The sequence below is a fragment of the Hyla sarda genome, chromosome 6 (assembly GCF_029499605.1).
Source record: "Hyla sarda isolate aHylSar1 chromosome 6, aHylSar1.hap1, whole genome shotgun sequence".
Lineage (NCBI taxonomy): Eukaryota > Metazoa > Chordata > Amphibia > Anura > Hylidae > Hyla > Hyla sarda.
The window spans coordinates 134724120-134743487 of record NC_079194.1 but is presented as its reverse complement, the minus strand read 5'-3'; the positions used below and the strand labels follow the sequence as shown (position 1 = coordinate 134743487).

The following is a 19368-nucleotide window of genomic DNA, read 5'->3' as shown; positions in this document are numbered from 1 at the left end:
TACAAAGACAGCCTAATAATTTACTTAAAGGGGTACTCCACTGGAAAACATTTTTTTTTTAATCAAGTTACTTCCATAAAAAAATCTTAATCCTTCCAGTACTTATCAGCTGCTGTTATGATCCACAGGAAGTTCTTTTCTTTTTTTATTTCATTTCTGTCTGACCACAGTGCTCTAAGCTGACACCTCTGTCCATTTTCGGAATTGTCCAGAGCAGGATAGGTTTTCTATGGGTATTTGCTCCTACTCTGGACAGTTCCTAAAATGGACAGAGGTGTCAGCAGAGAGCACTGCGGTCAGGCAGAAAGGAAATTCAAAAAGAAAAGAACTTCCTGTGGATCATAACAGCAGCTGAAGTACTGGAAGGATTAAGATTTTATAGAAGTAATTTACAAATCTGTTTAACTTTCTGGCACCAGTAAAAAAAAATAAAAATTCCAGTGGAGTACCCCTTTAAGAAACTCTTCATTTCCTGGGGTGGTGCCAAAGGGAAATTGAAGACTTGCTACTTGTTTCTCACTTACCTAACATCTGAAATTATCCAAAAAGTACGACCCATGTAAGAAATTAATCCAGTTTGGGTAATTCCTATTACGAGACAATTTTTAATTTAAAACTATCGTAAGAATGCATAGAGCTTAGCAACCAGTTGACTTCGGGATCAGACTACACTGTTTTTTTGTAGTCTGTAACCACAGAGGCACACATGTTTTATTGGAGAGTTTTATTTAAAGATGTACTCCACTGCCCCAGCGCTTGGAACATTTTGTTCCGAACACTGCGGTGGTTGCGGGTTGCGGGCTGCGGTGGTTATGACGTCACGGCTATGCCCTTATTATGTCATGCCACGCCCCCTCAATGCAAGTCTATGGGAGGGGGTGTGGCAGCCACCACGACCCATCCCACAGACTTGCATTGAGGGCCGGGGTGTGGCATGATGAGGGGCGTGGCTGTGACGTCACAACCACCACAGCCGGCACCCAGCGTTCGGAACAAAATGTTCCAAGCACTGGGGCAGTGGAGTACATCTTTAAATAAAACTCTCCTATGAAACATGTGTAGTCTGATCCCGAAGTCAACTGGTTGCTAAACTATATGCATTCTTACAATAGTTTTAAATTAAAAATTGTCTCGTAATAGGAATTACCCAAACTGGATTAATTTCTTACATGGGTTGTACTAATGTTCCGAATGCTGGGTCAGTGGAATACCCCTTTACGACTAAAAGCCAAGTTTGTTTGATTTTATTATATTAGATGCATTAAAGCAATATTGGTTATAAGACTTCAGGATACAATAAGGAGGATTGGTATATGGGTAAATAATTAAATTGAATTTCCTATTTGCAGAATTGCAGCTGAAGGCGAAGATAAAGAGAACATAACAAAGAAAGCTCTGGATTTATCTTTGAAATATCATTTTGTGACACCATTAACATCGATGGTAGTGACCCCATCTGAGGAGAATGAATCAGATAAGCTTGTTGCAAACAAGCCAAAAGAAGAGGGTGAGTGCAAATACAAACCCAAGTTCCAAATATTAACTGGAAGCTCTTCCAGCATCCAAGAGTAATGTAACTTACCTTGCCACTCTCTCCCTCTTCTCCCTAAAGTGGTTTTACATGTTTTTGCAGAGAGTTAGGAAATAGGAGGACAAATTACATTACTACACGTCACTGGTCCAGCGATTCTGCCACTCTGGATATCTCAGTTGGAAGTACTCCAATATCTCTGTACACTGAGCATGTGAAGCTGCGACCAGTGACTGGCTACAGCATCACATGCTTAGTGCATGGGGATTAAAATGGAGCACTTCTGGTGAGGAAACCATAAGTGGCGGCAATGTTGGAACAGTTATAAACGGAGGGGTGAGTACTGTTTTTTCATGTGTCTTCCCATTCCCTGCACCTCTGCAAGTTCTTAAAAATGGAAAAACCATTAAGACCCTTATTACCCTCTTCTTTCATCCCTTCTTCTTACTCCCTCCCTTCTTTTTTTCCCCTCTTGTCCTTCCTTCCTTTCTTCCTCCCTCTTTCCTTTCTTTTCATTTCCCTCCTACATCTCTCTTTCCCTCATCTTATTTCCTTTTCTAGGGAAGATATGCTCCTGTAAAGAAATATTATTCAGGGATGTTCAGATGTGGCAGATCCTCTGCAGATTTGCTGCAGATTTTATGTAGATTTAGAGTTAATGTCATAGTTATCATGCATCTCATAGGGTAGAGAATAGTGAGCCCTATGTGGTAGCCCAGTACGGGATGGTGTTAACCCATACCTCTTCTGCCCCGTCAGGCGGAGTCCCTCCATGTCTCCAGGGCCCCCTTTATGTGTTATCCCCTTTTGTATATATGTTTGTATTACTAATGTACTGTTGCTTTAAATATGATACCATGTGATTGTTACCCAGGAGGCACTAGTGACCAGGTGACCCCCCCCCCCCAAGGGACCTATGGGCTCCTTGCTTAGCTCCCCTATAAAACCAGGGGTGGAGCTACAATCTCTCTCTTAGTTCCTGATGAGGTCCAGTGCAGTCAAGTCGTCTGAGTGTGTGCGTGTGTCCGAAGCATTGGAGGCCTCGAGCCTAAAGTCTGCAGACACCTGTCAATTGCAAGTAAGCTAAAGTCATCTAATTGGCAGTCATCAAGTTAGTCAAGTCCACCTTATAGTCACTGTGGCATGCACCAAAGTCTGTCTAACTACTGCAAGCCCCAGAAAGCCTGTAAGGTCTCCCTGTGTCACTGGTCCTTGAGATATTGGCTGTACTGCATAGACAGTGTCATCTGTCTACCCTCAGTGAAGCTACCGTTGTCCATAACTTGGCGTCGGTGTCTTAATTGCCGCCCTGCCTAGCTCAGGACCTGCGGTATTACCTTCGTATGGTTAAGGCTAAACCAAGCCCTGGCGTCATGACAAGAAGGTGTAATAACATCTGCACCTAGGGTTATAACATCTACCCTGCATTGCACCCGACACCACACCTAAACTTACCCTAAACTTACCCTGGGTCAAGATACTAAACGATTACAGGGAAATAACATGGCAAGTTACTAGCACTCAGACCTACAGTTCAGGAACCACTGCAAATTAACAGCAGATAAGACATAATGACCAGGAAGTAACCAGGAAATATCACAGAAAGAATATCCAGGGATGATGAGAATGAACAGAATAACTGAGGTCAGAGCACTAATCAGATCAAAAACTTTTGTGCTAATTCACACTAGACAGGACGCAGGTTAACTACAAAAACTACACAAAATACCAAATCCAAATAGGCTCCAAGTTAGGGGGCACACTACTGTTTAAAACAGGACCTAACCTTTTAGGAACTCAAAATCCAAAACATATAAATGGGTAAAGAATCAGGATACAAAGACAGATGTGAACACAAACCAACAAGGAATACATAACATGATACCGGCTAAAACAACCAAATATACAGAATACAGAGAATATCAGAACTGGGCTAAAAGTTTACAGGACAGAAAGCCAAAGTATACATAGACAAAAGTGATACAGAGTAAAACACAGAGCATAGTAAAATCAGCAGCAATGGATGCAAGCTGAGCTGGGATTTAAAAATCGACATTACAGTTAATTAGTAAAATCTGCAACAAATCTGCAGCATATCTGCCAGGTGTATACATTTTGTACATAAAAATATGTAATGATGTTTATAATTCAAAGCCCTACTGACATCTCTGTCCATTTTAAGAACTGTCCAGAGTAGGAGAAAATCCCCATAGCACAAACATATGCTGCTCTGGTCAGTTCCTAAAATAGACAGAGATGTCAGCAGACAGCACTGTGCTCGTGATTCAGCAGAGAGCACTGTGTTCCAAAAAGAAAAGAATTTCCTCTGTAGTATTCAGCAGCTAATAAGTACTGGAAGGATTAAGATTTTTTATTAGAAGTAATTTACAAATTTGTTTAACTTTCTAGCACCAGTTGATTTAAAAAGAAAAAGTTTTCCACAGGATTACCCCTTTAACATCAATGTGCCTACTCTACCCCAACCTCCCTCCCTCCCCATTTGCAGAAGAAAGAAAAAAAAGAGAGAAAAAAACCCAAAAGAAAAGAACAACCTTTTTTAAATTTGATTACTTAATATATCAAACTGGTAGGGAGTGGTTAGTGGTAATCTATCACAGGGACCTTGTGGTAAATTATTTTGAAGCCATTTCTTTTTCTTCAAGATATCAGCTTTCTTGAATTATTTATGTCTTTTATACTTTGCAATGAGAAGTAATAAACTATTGATTAGGATTCATGGTTGCATGGTTGTAAGTTTTAGAAATTACACAAAGGACCAACTTTTGGATTTTATGCTGTGGTTAACTATGTATTTATTCAGCACAGCATTATTTTACACAGCATCAAATCTCCAGCATATACAGTCTGTGTGAACATACCTCAAGACAAAGTTGTCTGCCAGCACAATTCTTTAAAGGGTACCTGTCACCTAATAAAACTTTTTATATGGTGTTCCTTATGTAATTAGCAAACACTTTCCCATTCACATGCTTTTTAAATTATCAACATAAGTATGTTTAAAATGTAATAGAAAAATAGGCCACTGGGTGGCGCTGTTCTGATCCCTGCTGCAATGAATACAATGAGTTTGGGTCTCCCCTTTAAAGGCTGCACAGAGCTTCACTGAAAGCTGCATTCTTCTATTCATCACAGCGCTGCAAAGATGTGAGGGCGAAAGTGGTCCCCCAGCCGGCTTCAGTGATGTCAACGCCCACTTTTTCCTGCTGGGAGATTGCACTATGTGAGCAAGAAAAACAGTATGATGCACAGCTTTTTAAAGGCGGAAAAGTGGAAGGGGTGTTAGGAGTAGTTAGGGAACATAGCCTGAGTTAGTTTAGAAATTTTTATTTGGTGACAGGTACTCTTTGAGGTGAATGGACTAGCTTATATTCATAACTCTTCATTCTCCGACCTCAGAATATCTAAGAAAAGTAAAATAAATGAAATATTGTCAATAAGATTCATATAATATTAACACTGCAGCAGTTCTTTGTCATCCATTCCCTACTCATGGCTTGTATTTTATATTTCAGGGCTCGAAGAAGCTGAGGGTATGTCTTACTGTTATACTTTCTTCATCACTAAGTTCATGGCTCTTTCTCAAATCTATCTCAAGACCAGCACCAAATTTCCAATTCTGTCCTCAAAGGTGGTTGTCTAGGGCTGTAATATTCATGCTCTTAAATAGCTGATCGGAGGGGATCTGGCTTTAGGTACCCTAATACCTAAAGTACCTTACCCCTACAGTAGAACATTTGTTTCTTGTTTTCAATCAACTTCCCTCCATTTAATAACCGCTTTGGTTTCATTTTTAACATATTTGCAGATCACTTCTTTTACAAAAAAAATATCTCTGTACCTTGGAAAAATAGCTCTAAATTCTTGGCCACTAGGTGTCTCCTTTCCCTGCAATCTGCTGTTTACAGATTGTTGTTAGGTAAAATCTCTAACAACAGCTAGATCAGGACAAAACACAGGGGGTGGGGCTTAAAGGAGTACTCTAGTCCAGAGTATTCCTGCTCCGTTCTGCCCGGGCTGCAAAATAAATGAAAATGAACCCTCACTCACCTCCCTGGGTTCCCGCGGAGCGCCACTACAGCTGTTCGATCCTCCGGTCCATCCTCTTCATACTTCCGGGTGTAACGAAGCGTCACATGGCGCTCAGCCTATCGCCTGCCACCGCGATGTTCAGCCTCGGCCGGCGATAGGCTGAGCGCCATGTGACGCTTTGTTACATCATGAAGTATGAAGGAGATGGACCGGAGGACCGAACAGCTGTAGTGGCGCTCCGCGGGAACACAGGGAGGTGAGTGAGGGTTCATTTTCATTTATTTTGCAGCCCGGGCAGAACAGAGCAGGAATACTCTGGACTAGAGTACTCCTTTAAGACGTGCTAAGTGCAAGAGACAGCCTGATAAAACCCTGGACTGTGTATCTGCAAGCTGGGCCGGTCAGCCTGCTAATGATGATCCACACTAAGGCTTTGTAGGAAACAAAAAGTGAAAAAAAATTTTATTTTACATAATTTCATCTAGCTGATCAGAGTTCTGGATATTCAACTCCTGATCACATATTACAGTCCTTAAAGGAGTACTCCGGCCCTGAGACATCTATCCCCTATTCAAAGGATAGGGGATAAGATGTCTCACCGCGGGGGTCCCGCCGCTGGGGACCCCCGCAATCTTGTATTCACCACCCACCTGTTTGAGCTGCACGCCGCGGTGCCAGCTAACAAACAGCCGGGTGGCGACCATGGGGGCGGAGTCGTGATGTCATCTTGAGACATCTTATTCCGTCAAGAGGATGATAAAATCAACAGGGTGACAATATGTGAAGAAGTAGAATGTTATCACATACACACAACATGGACCATATTTTAAATGTAGCAGCTATGACTGCACTGAATATACAAAAAAAAAAACAAAGAATCATAACATAACAATAAAAGACAACATACTTATGTCACAAGGCAGCAGGACACCGGTGTAGCACAACCCCAACCCAGCGCTTTGGAGAAAACCTTTGTTGAAGTTGAGTTTTTAACACAGCCTGTTTGGGCCTTGTTGAAACAGCCATGTGTTTCAGTTATGACGTGTCAATTTATGCATTAATAACTTTATTAGTGGTAAATGTGGGTCAATGCTGCTGCCTTCCTTGTAAAAAAAACTCAAAAATTTGTTGGATCACTGCAGATCATGGTGCCTAAAGTGAAATTAATGTAAAGTTGTAAGTGGCTCAGTAAAGCTCATTCGACCACCGCAATGTGATCGCCTCAGACTCCTCGCTCATAAGGTAAAATGGGGGTGGAGTGCCCCCTTATATGTCTTTGGCAGTGATCTAGGCTGGGAGAGCCAGTCTGTATCAGTGTAGTCCCAATTTCACTGCTCACTTTGAACAGTGAATGCAACATAATGATTGCATGTAATAGTCCCCAATATGGACTTAAAAAGAATTAAATGAAAAATAAAGAAATGTTTGAAAAAAATGTTTGTCAAATTATATAAAACTCCTCCCCTAATAAAAATATTATTTTTCTTTTTCCATTTACAAATAAATAAATAATAATAATAAACATATTTAGTATTGGCTGCATGCAGAATTGTCCAAACTATTAAAATATAATATTTATGATCCTGCACACATTAACAAAAACATTTGATATAACCTAGATAATACTATTATATGTATATTTGTAATATACACTGATTAAACAAAAATGTGTATATTTTTGGGTGAAAAAATGCTGTCTCCGCAGCTATTGCATGTGTGTTTCTATGAGGAGACCAAATACAGGAAGTAAGGGCTGGACAAGCAGGGCTCTGTACAGGCTCTTGGCTTGTCAATCATCCTGGTGTGTGAGCTGGGCGCTTGTCACAGAGCCTCACTGCACAGAGCCCTGCTTGTCCTCACTACACAGAGCCCTGCTTTTCCTCAGTATACAGAGCCCTGCTTGTCCTCAGTTCACAGAGCCCTGCTTGTCCTCAGTGCACAGAACCCTGCTTTTCCTCAGTTCACAGAGTCCTGCTTGTCCTCAGTCCAAAGAACCCTGCTTGTCCTTAGTGCACAGAGCCCTGCTTGTCCTCAGTGCACAGAGCACCGCTTGTCCTCAGTGTACAGAGCCCTGCTTATCCTCAGTGTACAGAGCCCTGCTTGTCCTCAGTGTACAGAGCCCTGCTTGTCCTCAGTGTACAGAGCTCTGCTTGTCCTCAGTGTACAGATCCCTGCTTGTCTTCAGTGTACAGATCCCTGCTTGTCCTCAGTGCACAGAGCCCTGCTTGTCCTCAGTGCACAGAGCCCTGCTTGTCCTCAGTGCACAGAGCCCTGCATGTCCTCAGTACACAGAGCCCTGCTTGTCCTCAGTGTACAGATCCCTGCTTGTCCTCAGTGTACAGAGCCCTGCTTGTCCTCAGTGCACAGAGCCCTGCTTGTCCTCAGTGTACAGAGCCCTGCTTTTGCTCAGTGCACAGAGCCCTGCTTGTCCTTAGTGCACAGAGCCCTGCTTGTCCTCAGTGCACAGAGCCCTGCTTGTCCTCAGTACACAGAGCCCTGCTTGTCCTCAGTGCACAGAGCTCTGCTTGTCCTCAGTGTACAGAGCCCTACTTGTCCTCAGTGCACAGAGCCCTGCTTGTCCTCAGTACACAGAGCCCTGCTTGTCCTCAGTGCACAGAGCCCTGCTTGTCCTCACTGCACAGAGCCCTGCTTTTAATCAGTGTACAGAGCCCTGCTTGTCCTCAGTGCACAGAGCCCTGCTTGTCCTCACTGCACAGAGCCCTGCTTTTAATCAGTGTACAGAGCCCTGCTTGTCCACCCACGCTTACTGTATTTGGACTCCTCCCAGAGACACACAGACAATAGCTATAGGGACACAAATATACACATTTTGTAACCAATGTATATTACAAATATTTATGTAATGGTATTATCCACTTTATACAAAAAGTTTTTGTTAATGACTGGTTCACCTTAAGCCTACTGATTTTGTTAAAAAAGTGGTACAGTAATAGAAAAACGATATCAATTGGGTATTGTTTTAATCACATTGACCAACAGAATAAAGATTAGGTGTCATTTTTACCACTACAAAATACAATCAGTCATCCAGAAAACATGCCCTTATATGGGTCTGTGGATGGAAAAATAAGAGTTATGCCTATGAAAAGATGTGGAAGAAAAAACTAAAATGCAAAAATTCTAATTGGCTGTGTCCTCAAGGCCAAAATGGTCTGTGTCCTAAAGGGGTTAAGAGACTGTTTACTGTTAGTGAACCAAAATGTCCAATGTATTGTGCAAAAAAAAAGAAGAAAACTGTTCCCAAAAATGAGCAGAGATTTATCAGTGATGTGCATTACTGATCAGCGCTAAGGGGCATCAGAATGCACACAGGAAAGATAGATTCTTGGGAAAAAAAAGGAAAAACCTGCACCAAATGGATCAGGGAAGTGGAACCATGGCCACCGTCCTCCTACATCACGGCGGTGATTGGTGCTGTCTCAGAATATGTGAACACACCCTAAACAGTTTTGAATGGGGAGAGAGGAGTTTAGCTGCTTCCAGACACCTCTGACGGCAGCCAGTTTACCTGGACTCAAAGAGATCAGTCAGTTAAAATCCCACATGTCAGACTCTTCTCTCCCCCAACATCATCATCAGGAGCCTGTAGGAAGGCTTTCAATATATAAGACAGTCGGCCATTCCCACCAAAATCTGGTGGGGTTGGGCAACTCTTTAATAATATGTATGAGGGGCCAATATGATCCATCAGGCGCTAATTGTTTCCATGTAGCAACTTATCTTTTTCATCACTGAACATAGTAAAGTAAACTCACAGCATTGTTAGGAATATATATCATGGAAACAAAAAATCTATGGACAGTAGCTTATGTATAGTTTCCAGGTATATACGGGAGATGGCCTCTGCACTCAAGAAGGAAAAAGAGAGCTGAAAAACAAAACAAGAAATTAAAGGGGTACTCCGCCACTAGACACCTTATCCCCTATCCAAAGGAGTGCTGCAGCCGAGGTGTAAATTACTTCTATTAAAAAATCTTAATCCTTCCAGTACTTATTAAATGCTGAATACCTCAGAGGAAATTCTTTTCTTTTTAGAACACAGTGCTCTCTGCTGACATCATGATCACAGTGTTCTATGCTGACATCTCTGTCCATTTTAGGAACTGTCCAGAGCAGCATATGTTCTCTATGGGGATTTTCTTCTACTCTGGACAGTTCTTAAAATGGACAGAGATGTTAGCAGAGAGCACTGTGGTCATGATGTCAGCGGAGGGCTCTGTGTTCCAAAAAGAAAATAATTTCCTCTGTAGTATTCAGCAGCTAATAAGTACTGGAAGGATTAAGATTTTTTAATAGAAGTAATTTACAAATCTGTTTAACTTTCTGGCACCAGTTGTTAGAAAAAAAAAAAAAAAGTTTTCCACCGGAGTACCTCTTTAACAACAACAACAACAACAAAAAAAACTAAGCATTCCGCACACTGTTCATTGTTGCCCAGATTTACCTGAATTGTTTTCTTTTTTTCACAGATGTATTTGAGCGCCTTGATGCTTCCAATTCAGATTTTGGTGTGTATGTATATTTACTTTTGTATTGCTGTGTGTGAATGAGTTATATGGGTGCAGGTTTAAAGAAGTAACATACTGGGCGTCAAAAGGGAGGCTTGAGTCCTCACACATAGTCAGAAAAACAAATTCCATGTGTACACATACAGCTCATATTGCACACTTCTATATATAAGTCCTAACACATAGTCAGAAAAACATTACCTCCAGCTTTTTATGAAAAGTCAACTGAAAGTGTAGGTATTCTTTAAGGGGTTCAGATATCATATGTAATATCATAGTAAAATACTTATTTTTATCTTATTAATTAAAAATGTTTTCTGTATTTTATTTATTTCTTTACTTTTATGAATGGATATGAGCAGCTCATAGTGTGCATGTGTACACATACAGCTCAATTTGTACACTTCTGTATATAAAAAAACAGAAATAATAACACCTGATGTATTATCAATTGTGTATCTAATGCTATACAATTGTTTTTAACAGCAGATTCCCACTATTATGGTAAGATCTGGAGATTTATCTTCTTTTCATTGATTTTATTACATAATATAAATGATCCTGCAATACAGTGCCCACATAACAGTGTAATGCAAAGCCTATATACTACCATAGAAAATAACTGAAAACACTATGACAAGGAAACACAGACAAAACAGTGCACACCCTAATAAGGAGTCAAGATATGATAAGGTCAGTCATTTATTTATCATAGGCACAGCAGACCCAGCTATCTCTAAAGTATTTAAATGGGTAGTCTGGTGGAATTATTATTTTTTTTTTAAATCAAGTGGAGCCAGAATTTAAACTAATTAATAAATTACTTCTATATAAAAAAATCTTAACCCTTCTAGTACTTATCAGCTGCTGTTTGCTCCACAGAAAGTTGTATAGTTCTTCTTAGTCTGGCAACAATGCTCTCTGATGACACCTCTGTCTGTGTCAGGAACTGTCCAGAGTACAAGGAAATCCCCATAGCAAACCTCTTATGCTCTGGACAGTTCCTGACACGGACAGAGGTGTCAGCAGAGAGCACTGTGGTCAGACTGAAACTACACAACTTCCAGTATACAGCAGTTGATAAGTACTGGAAGGATTAGGATTTTTTAACAGAAGTAATTTAACTTCCATTTAACTTTCTGGCACCAGTTGATTCGGAAAAAAATTGTTTTTCACCGGAGTACCTCTTTAAAGCCCACAAACAAAGAGGGTCACAATTCTCACTCTCTGAGGTACAAATGTTTCTTAAATGAAAATACCTGCAGCTCAAATATCTCATCATAGCAGTATATATGATCAACAACAAGTACCAAAAATGGTAAATTGCAAGCTGCTTGGTAATAGTACAAATAAGCACTCCGTAAACTATAAATATGAAGCAAGCATATACAGATAAAAAAAATTAGTAACACATAACTAAGTATCTAAGGCAGGCAATGACTGACAAACGGTATACAAATTAGCAATACAAACTTCAGCTCACCACACCTGTTTTAAAGGGGTGCTCCGCCCCTAGACATCTTATCCCCCTATCCAAAAAATAGGGGATAAGATATCTGATCGCAGCGGTCCCGCAACTAAGATCTCTCTGCAGCACCTGGTGTTTGTTTAGACCGCTGGGTGCGGGCAGCAGGGGTCATAATGTCACGGCGGTGCCCCCTGTACCATCATGTTACGCCCCTCAATGCAAGTCTATGGAAGTCCCATAGACTTGCACTAAGGGGGTGTGGCAAGACGTCACAATGGGCATGGCCGTGATGTCATGATGCCCGCCACTTGCACCCAGCTTTCGGAACAAAATGTTCCAAACACTGGGGCAGCGGAGTACCCCTTTAAGCTTATGCCTTGCTCTGGAGCATGACTAGTCTGGGCACACAAAATAGCACACTTAAAGGAACAAAGGTGCCAGCTCATGAATTGTCCAACATATTTTTATATAGTCCAACATCATACAAAATAATACAATCCACAGAGAATCGATTTGATCGGTGGCAGCAGAGAGTAAAAAGTGAAAATAAAAGTACTTTTAAATTCTTGATACTATCTGCCATTACTTAGTTACATAAAAAATTTATTTCAACAACATTATAGTGACATTTTACATACAGTACAATAAATGCTGGGGATGTTTCAGTAAACCATAAGAAATATACCACATTGCAATATTGAGATACAATGTCTAAATTAGACCACCGTACGTTCTATACCTAACAGCCTTACAATGCCATTCAACTACCACCACACAATAAATTGTATAAATAATATTGTCATGTAGTTCCCATATAATAACACCTGATCTGATTTTTAATAAAATATCAACTGAATGTTTCATATAAATCTTTCATGTGAACATATTTTCCCCCTCCAGGACACTACGACTTGGCGTATGACGGTATGTAACTATATTTCCCCTATTCACCCAATATACAGCATTTCTGATCTATTTTCGATATTTTCCAATGTTTTACAAAGATTTGGAACATGAGCATGTTGTCTGATGGAAATGTTTTATGTTTCTTTTATCTCAGATGTCAAGTTTGTCAGTGAGTTCCATTTAGTTTCCCATTTTTAATAAGTAGTTACATTGTAATGGAATGGGGGTCACCTGTTTCACGCCCAATTAAACCACGTCCCCAAAGTATATCCTGCCGGGCATAAGAAAAACCTAATTAGACTGGTGGCTGGATGCTTTATAGACGGGCACTATATTCAACTCAGAATTGTGGCAGGAGGGTGAAACAACATGGCTAAGAGAGGCCACAGTGAATGTGGATGAAGTTGTTTCCACCTATTATCTTCTTCTCTATTTCAGGTATTGCTGAGCCGATAATGGCGACAGTTGTATCGAAAGCAGGCAAGTTGTTTCCTTTTTGGAGATTCCTATTGGGGAATTTGTGTACCTGCTGCTAGCTCAACTCATATGCAGTAGATTGTCGGAGCTCATGCCATTCGCTGAACTCGGGGTGACTCCCAAACTAGAACTAGGTACTCCGCCCCTAGACATCTTATCCCCTATCCAAAGGATAGGGGATGAGATGTCTGATCGCTGGGGACCCCCGCGATCTCTCCTGCAGCACCCCCGTTTTTTCAGTTGCACAAAACGAGGATCGTTCTGTGGCTGATGACGGGCGATGCAGGGGATGGAATATAGTGACTTCAGGGCTCCGCCCCCTCATTACATCATGCCCCGCCTCCTCAATGCAAGTCTATGGGAGGGGGCATTATGGCTGCCATGCCCCCTCCCATAAACTTGCATTGAGGGGGCGGGGCATGACATCATGAGGGGGCAGAACCGGGATGTCATGATACTCCATCCCCTGCTCTGTGCAGCTGAAAAACAGGGATGCTGCAGGAGTGATCGCGGGGGGGGGGTCCCCAATCCTTTGGATAGGAGATAAGATTTCTTGGGGTGGTGTACTCCTTTAATGTCTTGCCCCTATAAGAGCATTGAAATATGACTGAGGATTATTAGTCATTATCGTGGGGGTCCTTTGGATAGGGGAGAAGATGTCTAAGGGCGGAGTACCCCTTTAATTTACAGGGATAATGGCCCAGATTTATCAAACTGTGTGAGAGAAAAATAGAGTGATTTTCCCACAACAACCAATCAAAGCTCAGCTTTCACTTTACCAGAGCTTGTTAGCTGAGCTGTGATTGGTTGCTGTGGGAAAATCACTTTGATGGGCCAATACCTCTAATTCATGACACCAGAAAAGACTAAATACTACCAAAATAAGAAAATAGTGGATAACAAGCATTATCGTTGGGAGTTCAATCACTAGGACTCCCACCTTTTAGAAGAATGCAGGGAAATTGTAACCCCAAATGGATGAAGTGTGCCATGCCAGTGTTTCATTCATTCTCTGTTGTTGAAATCCTACCGATCAGCTTGTTATCCTATCCTTCATGAGATGGCAATGCACCTTTAAAAATACTGGTTCCATACAGTACAGTACACTGAATTAATATTGCAATACAATATGTAGCTAATACCACCATATGCTTCATACTTAACAGCTATGCCAGTGGTCTCCAACCTGCGGACCTCCAGATGTGGCAAAACTACAACTCCCAGCATGCTGGGAGTTGTAGTTTTGCCACATCTGGAGGTCCGCAGGTTGGAGACCACTGAGCTATGCAATGCCAATAAACTGCCACCATAAACTAGAACCGAGGGCACTATAAAAAAGAAATAAATATAATAATAAAAATAATAAAAATCATCTTAAAAAATTGTAAAAATAATCGTGCCATATAGTGCCCATATAATACCACCATATATATTTCATTTTGTGATAAAACATCATCTGAATGTTACTTATAATTATTTGTGTGATCGTGTGTTTCCCTCTCTTCCTCCAGGAGACCACGACATGCAGGAATGTACGTAATTATATTCCCCTTGATCCCCAATATTCTGCTTTACTAGTCTGTTTTTGATATTTTACAATGTTTTACACAGATTTGGAACATGAGCTTACAGTATTTTCTAATAAAAAATCTTCCATGTTTCTTTCATTTCAGATTGGGATCCTGACAGCAGTGAGTATCCTTTAGAATCTATTTATCTTACTATTATATAATGAATAGTTACATTATAACAGAATGGGGATCATCCACATCACATATAAACTCGGCAAATTGCCTGACACCCCCAAAGCGAATTCTTCCAGGCACAACGAAACCTATTTAGATAGGCGGCTTGATACTTTATAAATGGGGCGCTATTTTTAGCATCCGAATTTCCACCTCTTCTCTTCTCTGTTTTAGATATTGCCAAGTTGTTTACAGCGAGACCGCGTAAGTTATTTCCTTTCTAAAGACTTCTATTGGGAAAGTTGTCTGCCTGCTGCCACTATAGCTCAGCTCTTTTGCAGAGGATTGTGGGAGCACCTGACCCCAAAATGACTCTCAAACTAAAACCAGAAGAATTAACAAACAAAAGATGGGTAGCTTTTCCTTCTGGATGAGATTCTGCCTTGGCTGATAATCCCTAGTCATGTTTCAGGGCATTTAAAGGGGTCCGAAATTAACTTGCAGTGATACTACCTCCAATAGGTGGCAAGAAAGTTCTTTTTTAAGTTTCATATTTCAGGAGGAGAGATACTTTTCCTTTTTGTTCCCAGTGGAGCATTGCATGGCCTATCATAGAAACCTAACCCCCTCATTCCTAGACCCCTCATTCCTAGACAGCAGTAGAATTGAAGTGGCACTGCAACCTTGACAACGGCAGGTGAGATCCGGGCTTACACTGAGGTTTCATAGGATAACGAGACCAGCAGTGGTGCTAAGATGAATCCCACAAAAGTATCTCAGGCACTATAATAGCAAAAAGAAACAAAAGAATCATGCACTCACCACCGAAGCAAAAGTCTCACAGCTCCTCCTCAGAACCTCCGGTGGATAGGAAGGCAGGTCTGGCGTGGGGCGCTCAGAGGCGACTGTTTTATCAATAGTGTTGTACAATGCATCACCTAATAAGATGGCAAAAATAGCAAATTGTGGCAAATATAAAAAAAAAAATAATAATATGGAAATGAAAAATGTAGTGCAACTCGCTGAACTAGGCAATTTCCAGTTTTGTTTAATGCTTTATGGCTGATGTACTTTACTCCAATATGTGGCAAAATTTTAATGTACATACGTAATTTTGCACAATTTTTTCTGATTTCATGCACTTTTTGCTTTAGTGCATCAACCTAGTGCACTAACACAATTTTAATTTATTTGGGTGCATGTAGACTGTCAGGAGAGGCATCGCTATGAAGAAGGAGCCTTCATATAATTTTTAACTTATGGATTCTTTTTACAGCATCTTGTGAGAAATTTCACATTGTTTTAGACAATCTGAATGGTCCAGACAGAATCTGTGTCAAAATTACTGAGGCTCAGAATGCTACTGTTAACTTGTTTTATGATGAATTTACAGGTAAGTGGCATGTATGTGTTTGAAGTAAAACCTAATTGCATGGCTAATAAATAATATTCTGTATAACATAAAGTTAAGGGGTACTCCGCCCCCAAGAATAGGGGAAAAGATGTCTTATCGCGTGGGTCCCACCGCTGGGGACCCCCGTGTTCTCCCTGCTGCACCCGTCATTCGTTTAGAGCATAAGGTGCAGCGCTGGAGGCTCGTGACGTTACGGCCACGCCCCGCCCGTGACGTCACGACCACATCCCCTCATGCAAGTCTATGGAAGGGGGCGTGACCGCCATCACGCTGCCTACCATAGACTTGCATTGAGGAGGGCATGGCCGTGACATCACAAGCGGGGCGTGGCCGTGACGTCACGAACCTCCACCCCGCATCACCAGTCATCCGGCATGGAACGAAGTTTTCTCCGTGCACCGGATGTCTGGGATGTCTGGGGTGCTTTTGGATATGTGATAAGTTGTCTAGGGGTGGAGTACCCCTTTAAGGCTCTTGTTTACCAAATGTGTATTATGCTGATTAACTGCCCATTGGGGTCTTTTGGTAATTTAATTCACCAGTTTTATGATATGTTTTTGCTTTGTTTACTATATACTATATACTCTATAGTTTGCATAACTTATTGATTAACATTGCAAAACATTGTATAGAAAGGGAGGTGATAGTCTAATGAGTTACCTATCAGTGAGTCTTGATGTGCGCCACAGCCGCTCCGGACAGGAGAAAAGCCGTTGTTCTGAACACAAATGTTCAGAACACCGGGGAGCCGGTCAGGAGATTGCAGGGGGTCAGGAAAGGTTGCTATATTTCTGTAATCCCTAAACCAGGTAAAGCTCATTCTTTCTGGGAAAATTTTGGCAACACGCCTCAATTCTTTTTTTGCACTGTACATTCACCCTGATCAAGTGGGGTTTATACCCAATAGGCAGGTGCTCAATTAAATTAGAAGGGCTATTGAACTTATTTCTCTAGAAAGGTCGCTTCTGCCTTATATCTGTCACTTGATCTTCATAAAGCCTTTGATTCCCTTAACTGGGACTATCTATTTTTTATTTTGGATAGGTGGGGGTTTTGTCCTTATTTTCTTACTCTGTATTCTAAGCCTATAGCTAGGGTTAACATGCGGGGGTTTCTTTCGTCTCCCATTAATAATGCAAGGAGTACTAGAGTCCAAATTTCAAGGCTAGAGCTAGTAGCCGGGCACACACTTACGAATCTCTTACCTCTAGGAGTCTCTTGGTCTAAGGACCAGGCACAAAATCTTGACGGTGACAGTCTTAGCATAGTCATGCTAGGCACATTTCTTAAACTTTGCAGAAAGTCTGTGAAGACAAAAAAAACTTTAACACAAGAATAGAGTCACGGTTCAGACGAAACTCTGGGGATGACGTCCTGCTCCTCGCCTAGAGCCTCTACCCCTCTCAGGATCACGAGCAGGCAAATAATTAATGTGGCTCTCCCACACCACATTAGTAAGGGTAGAGTATGACAGTAGGATTGAGACTAACAGTTGGTGCTGGTTGATTCGACCCCACCTCCTCGTCGGGAGTGGGCCGCAGCACTTTCGTTGGTACCTGGTGGGCAGGCCAAACCTCCGGGTCGGGAGTAGGCCTAGGTACATTGGTTGGTACCTGCTGGGTAGGCCAAACCTCCTTAATAGGAGTAGGCCTGGGTACTTTGTTGAAGGTAGAAGGGGTCCGCCACCCAATCATTAGAAGGAAAGTACTTGAAAGAAAGCTGGGTTGGAGCAGCTGGTCTGGTGACTGCGGCAGCCCACTCTCCTCGCAGCCCCCGGACAGGGGTGTACTCTACTATCTCACCCACCTCCAAGGAATGGAACTTTTTGTGGAGATATGACCTCTGTACAGCTCGCCGGTTTACGAGGATGGTATAGCCGGTGTGGCAATTAATGAGGGTACCATAACCTCTGACCTTGTCGAACTTGGCCACTGTTGCTCTACGACGTTCCAAGGGCTTCTCCCCTTCTCGGGTATGATCCCACTTGCAGATGAAGAGTGCCTCCAGCTCTTTGGTGTTTTCTTGATAGCGGATCCTCTCCTCAGGAGGCAGATGAATGTGCTTAGGAGCATAAAGTTCTCTGTGTCGGGCCTTTAACTTTTCCATCATGTCGGCTGTTTCGGCCTCCTGACGGGCCCTTTCCCTCTGTGCCTTAGGGACCGGTGGAAGAGGCTTCCCAGGCAGGGGTTGAAGAACATCATGCATGTACTGGATCAAATCAGGTTCATCCCCAAAGACCCAATGGGGCAATTTTGGTGAGCACGGTCGTGCACGCTGCAAAGTGGACAGGGGTATTTCTGGCTCGGGGCTGGTGGAGGAAGAGAAGGCAGCCTCTGATGGTGTACTTACAGAGGATTCCTCCGTCTGGATCTCAGCCCACGAACCCCATGTCCGGTGGTGAGGGGACAGTCTCACGGGTGAGGGTGCTCCAGATGTCTCTGCGACTTCCCCTTGAGGGGTATCCGGCCAGTCGTCATCATCATCGGGCAGTGGGGGAAGATTGCAGGCCCCCTCTTAATCCAGTGATAACCGCTGCAGATGATCGGCAAGATCGTGGAACAGTTGGGCTGCGACCGCCGCAACTTTCCTTTGTTCCATTTTGGTGCGCATGCCACGTGGAACGCTGCTCTCCGCCATGTCTGTACCTTCCGGCTCTCCTTTGTGCAGACTGAAGAGGTCACTGTGCAGGGCTCCTTTTATATTGGGCTTCTCCAAAATGGCTGCCGGCCGGAAGGACGTTATCGGTGCAGCCCCGACTCCCGTTCCCCCCGGAAACTACAACAGTGAATTTAAGTTCCCTTTCGGCTTTCTTTGCGCGATTTTCCGGCAGCAGGTTAACTCTTGCATCGCTGACCGGACCAGAGGATCGTAGCATACATTCACTTCTCACTTTACACATTGTCGCAGCAAATACATTTTCGCCTCCGCCCGTACTTTTCGCGTGTGCTCTCTGCACGCGGCACCATACACACACTTCCGTACTCTTGGATGGTGCTTCGTAACACATTAATACAGTTTTTTTTACATAGGGGGAGTACACTTTACTTGGTGGCAACAGTTGTAGGCACACACCCGTATCCTGTTCGTAGGACACCAAAAAGCTATGTGATAGCCTGGGGGAGTAAGGTATGGGGAGTGTAGCTGTGTGGTGACTGAAGGGTGCTTGTTAACCCTTGCTATTTGTGATGCCAGGGTGAGTGCTCCTCAGTAATGCTTGTCCTACCGCCACCCTTCCCAAGAGCGATAGGGAGGTAGATAATAATGGAATTTCCAAAACCGGAGAGTTTGCTGAAACAGTTGTAACTTTT

At 42.4% G+C, this 19368-nt stretch overlaps 1 protein-coding gene across 1 annotated transcript in view; it reads left to right on the top strand.

Moving 5' to 3' along the window:
• LOC130276146 (inter-alpha-trypsin inhibitor heavy chain H3-like) overlaps positions 1-19368 on the top strand; it is a 55345-nt gene that overhangs the window by 21839 nt on the left and 14138 nt on the right. Inside the window, exons 13-22 of the mRNA XM_056525097.1 lie at positions 1350-1507; positions 5065-5082; positions 10072-10110; positions 10597-10614; positions 12479-12502; positions 12923-12964; positions 14473-14493; positions 14635-14652; positions 14881-14910; positions 15923-16039. Coding sequence (XP_056381072.1) covers positions 1350-1507; positions 5065-5082; positions 10072-10110; positions 10597-10614; positions 12479-12502; positions 12923-12964; positions 14473-14493; positions 14635-14652; positions 14881-14910; positions 15923-16039 — 485 coding nt within the window. The remainder of the gene's footprint in view (positions 1-1349; positions 1508-5064; positions 5083-10071; positions 10111-10596; positions 10615-12478; positions 12503-12922; positions 12965-14472; positions 14494-14634; positions 14653-14880; positions 14911-15922; positions 16040-19368) is intronic.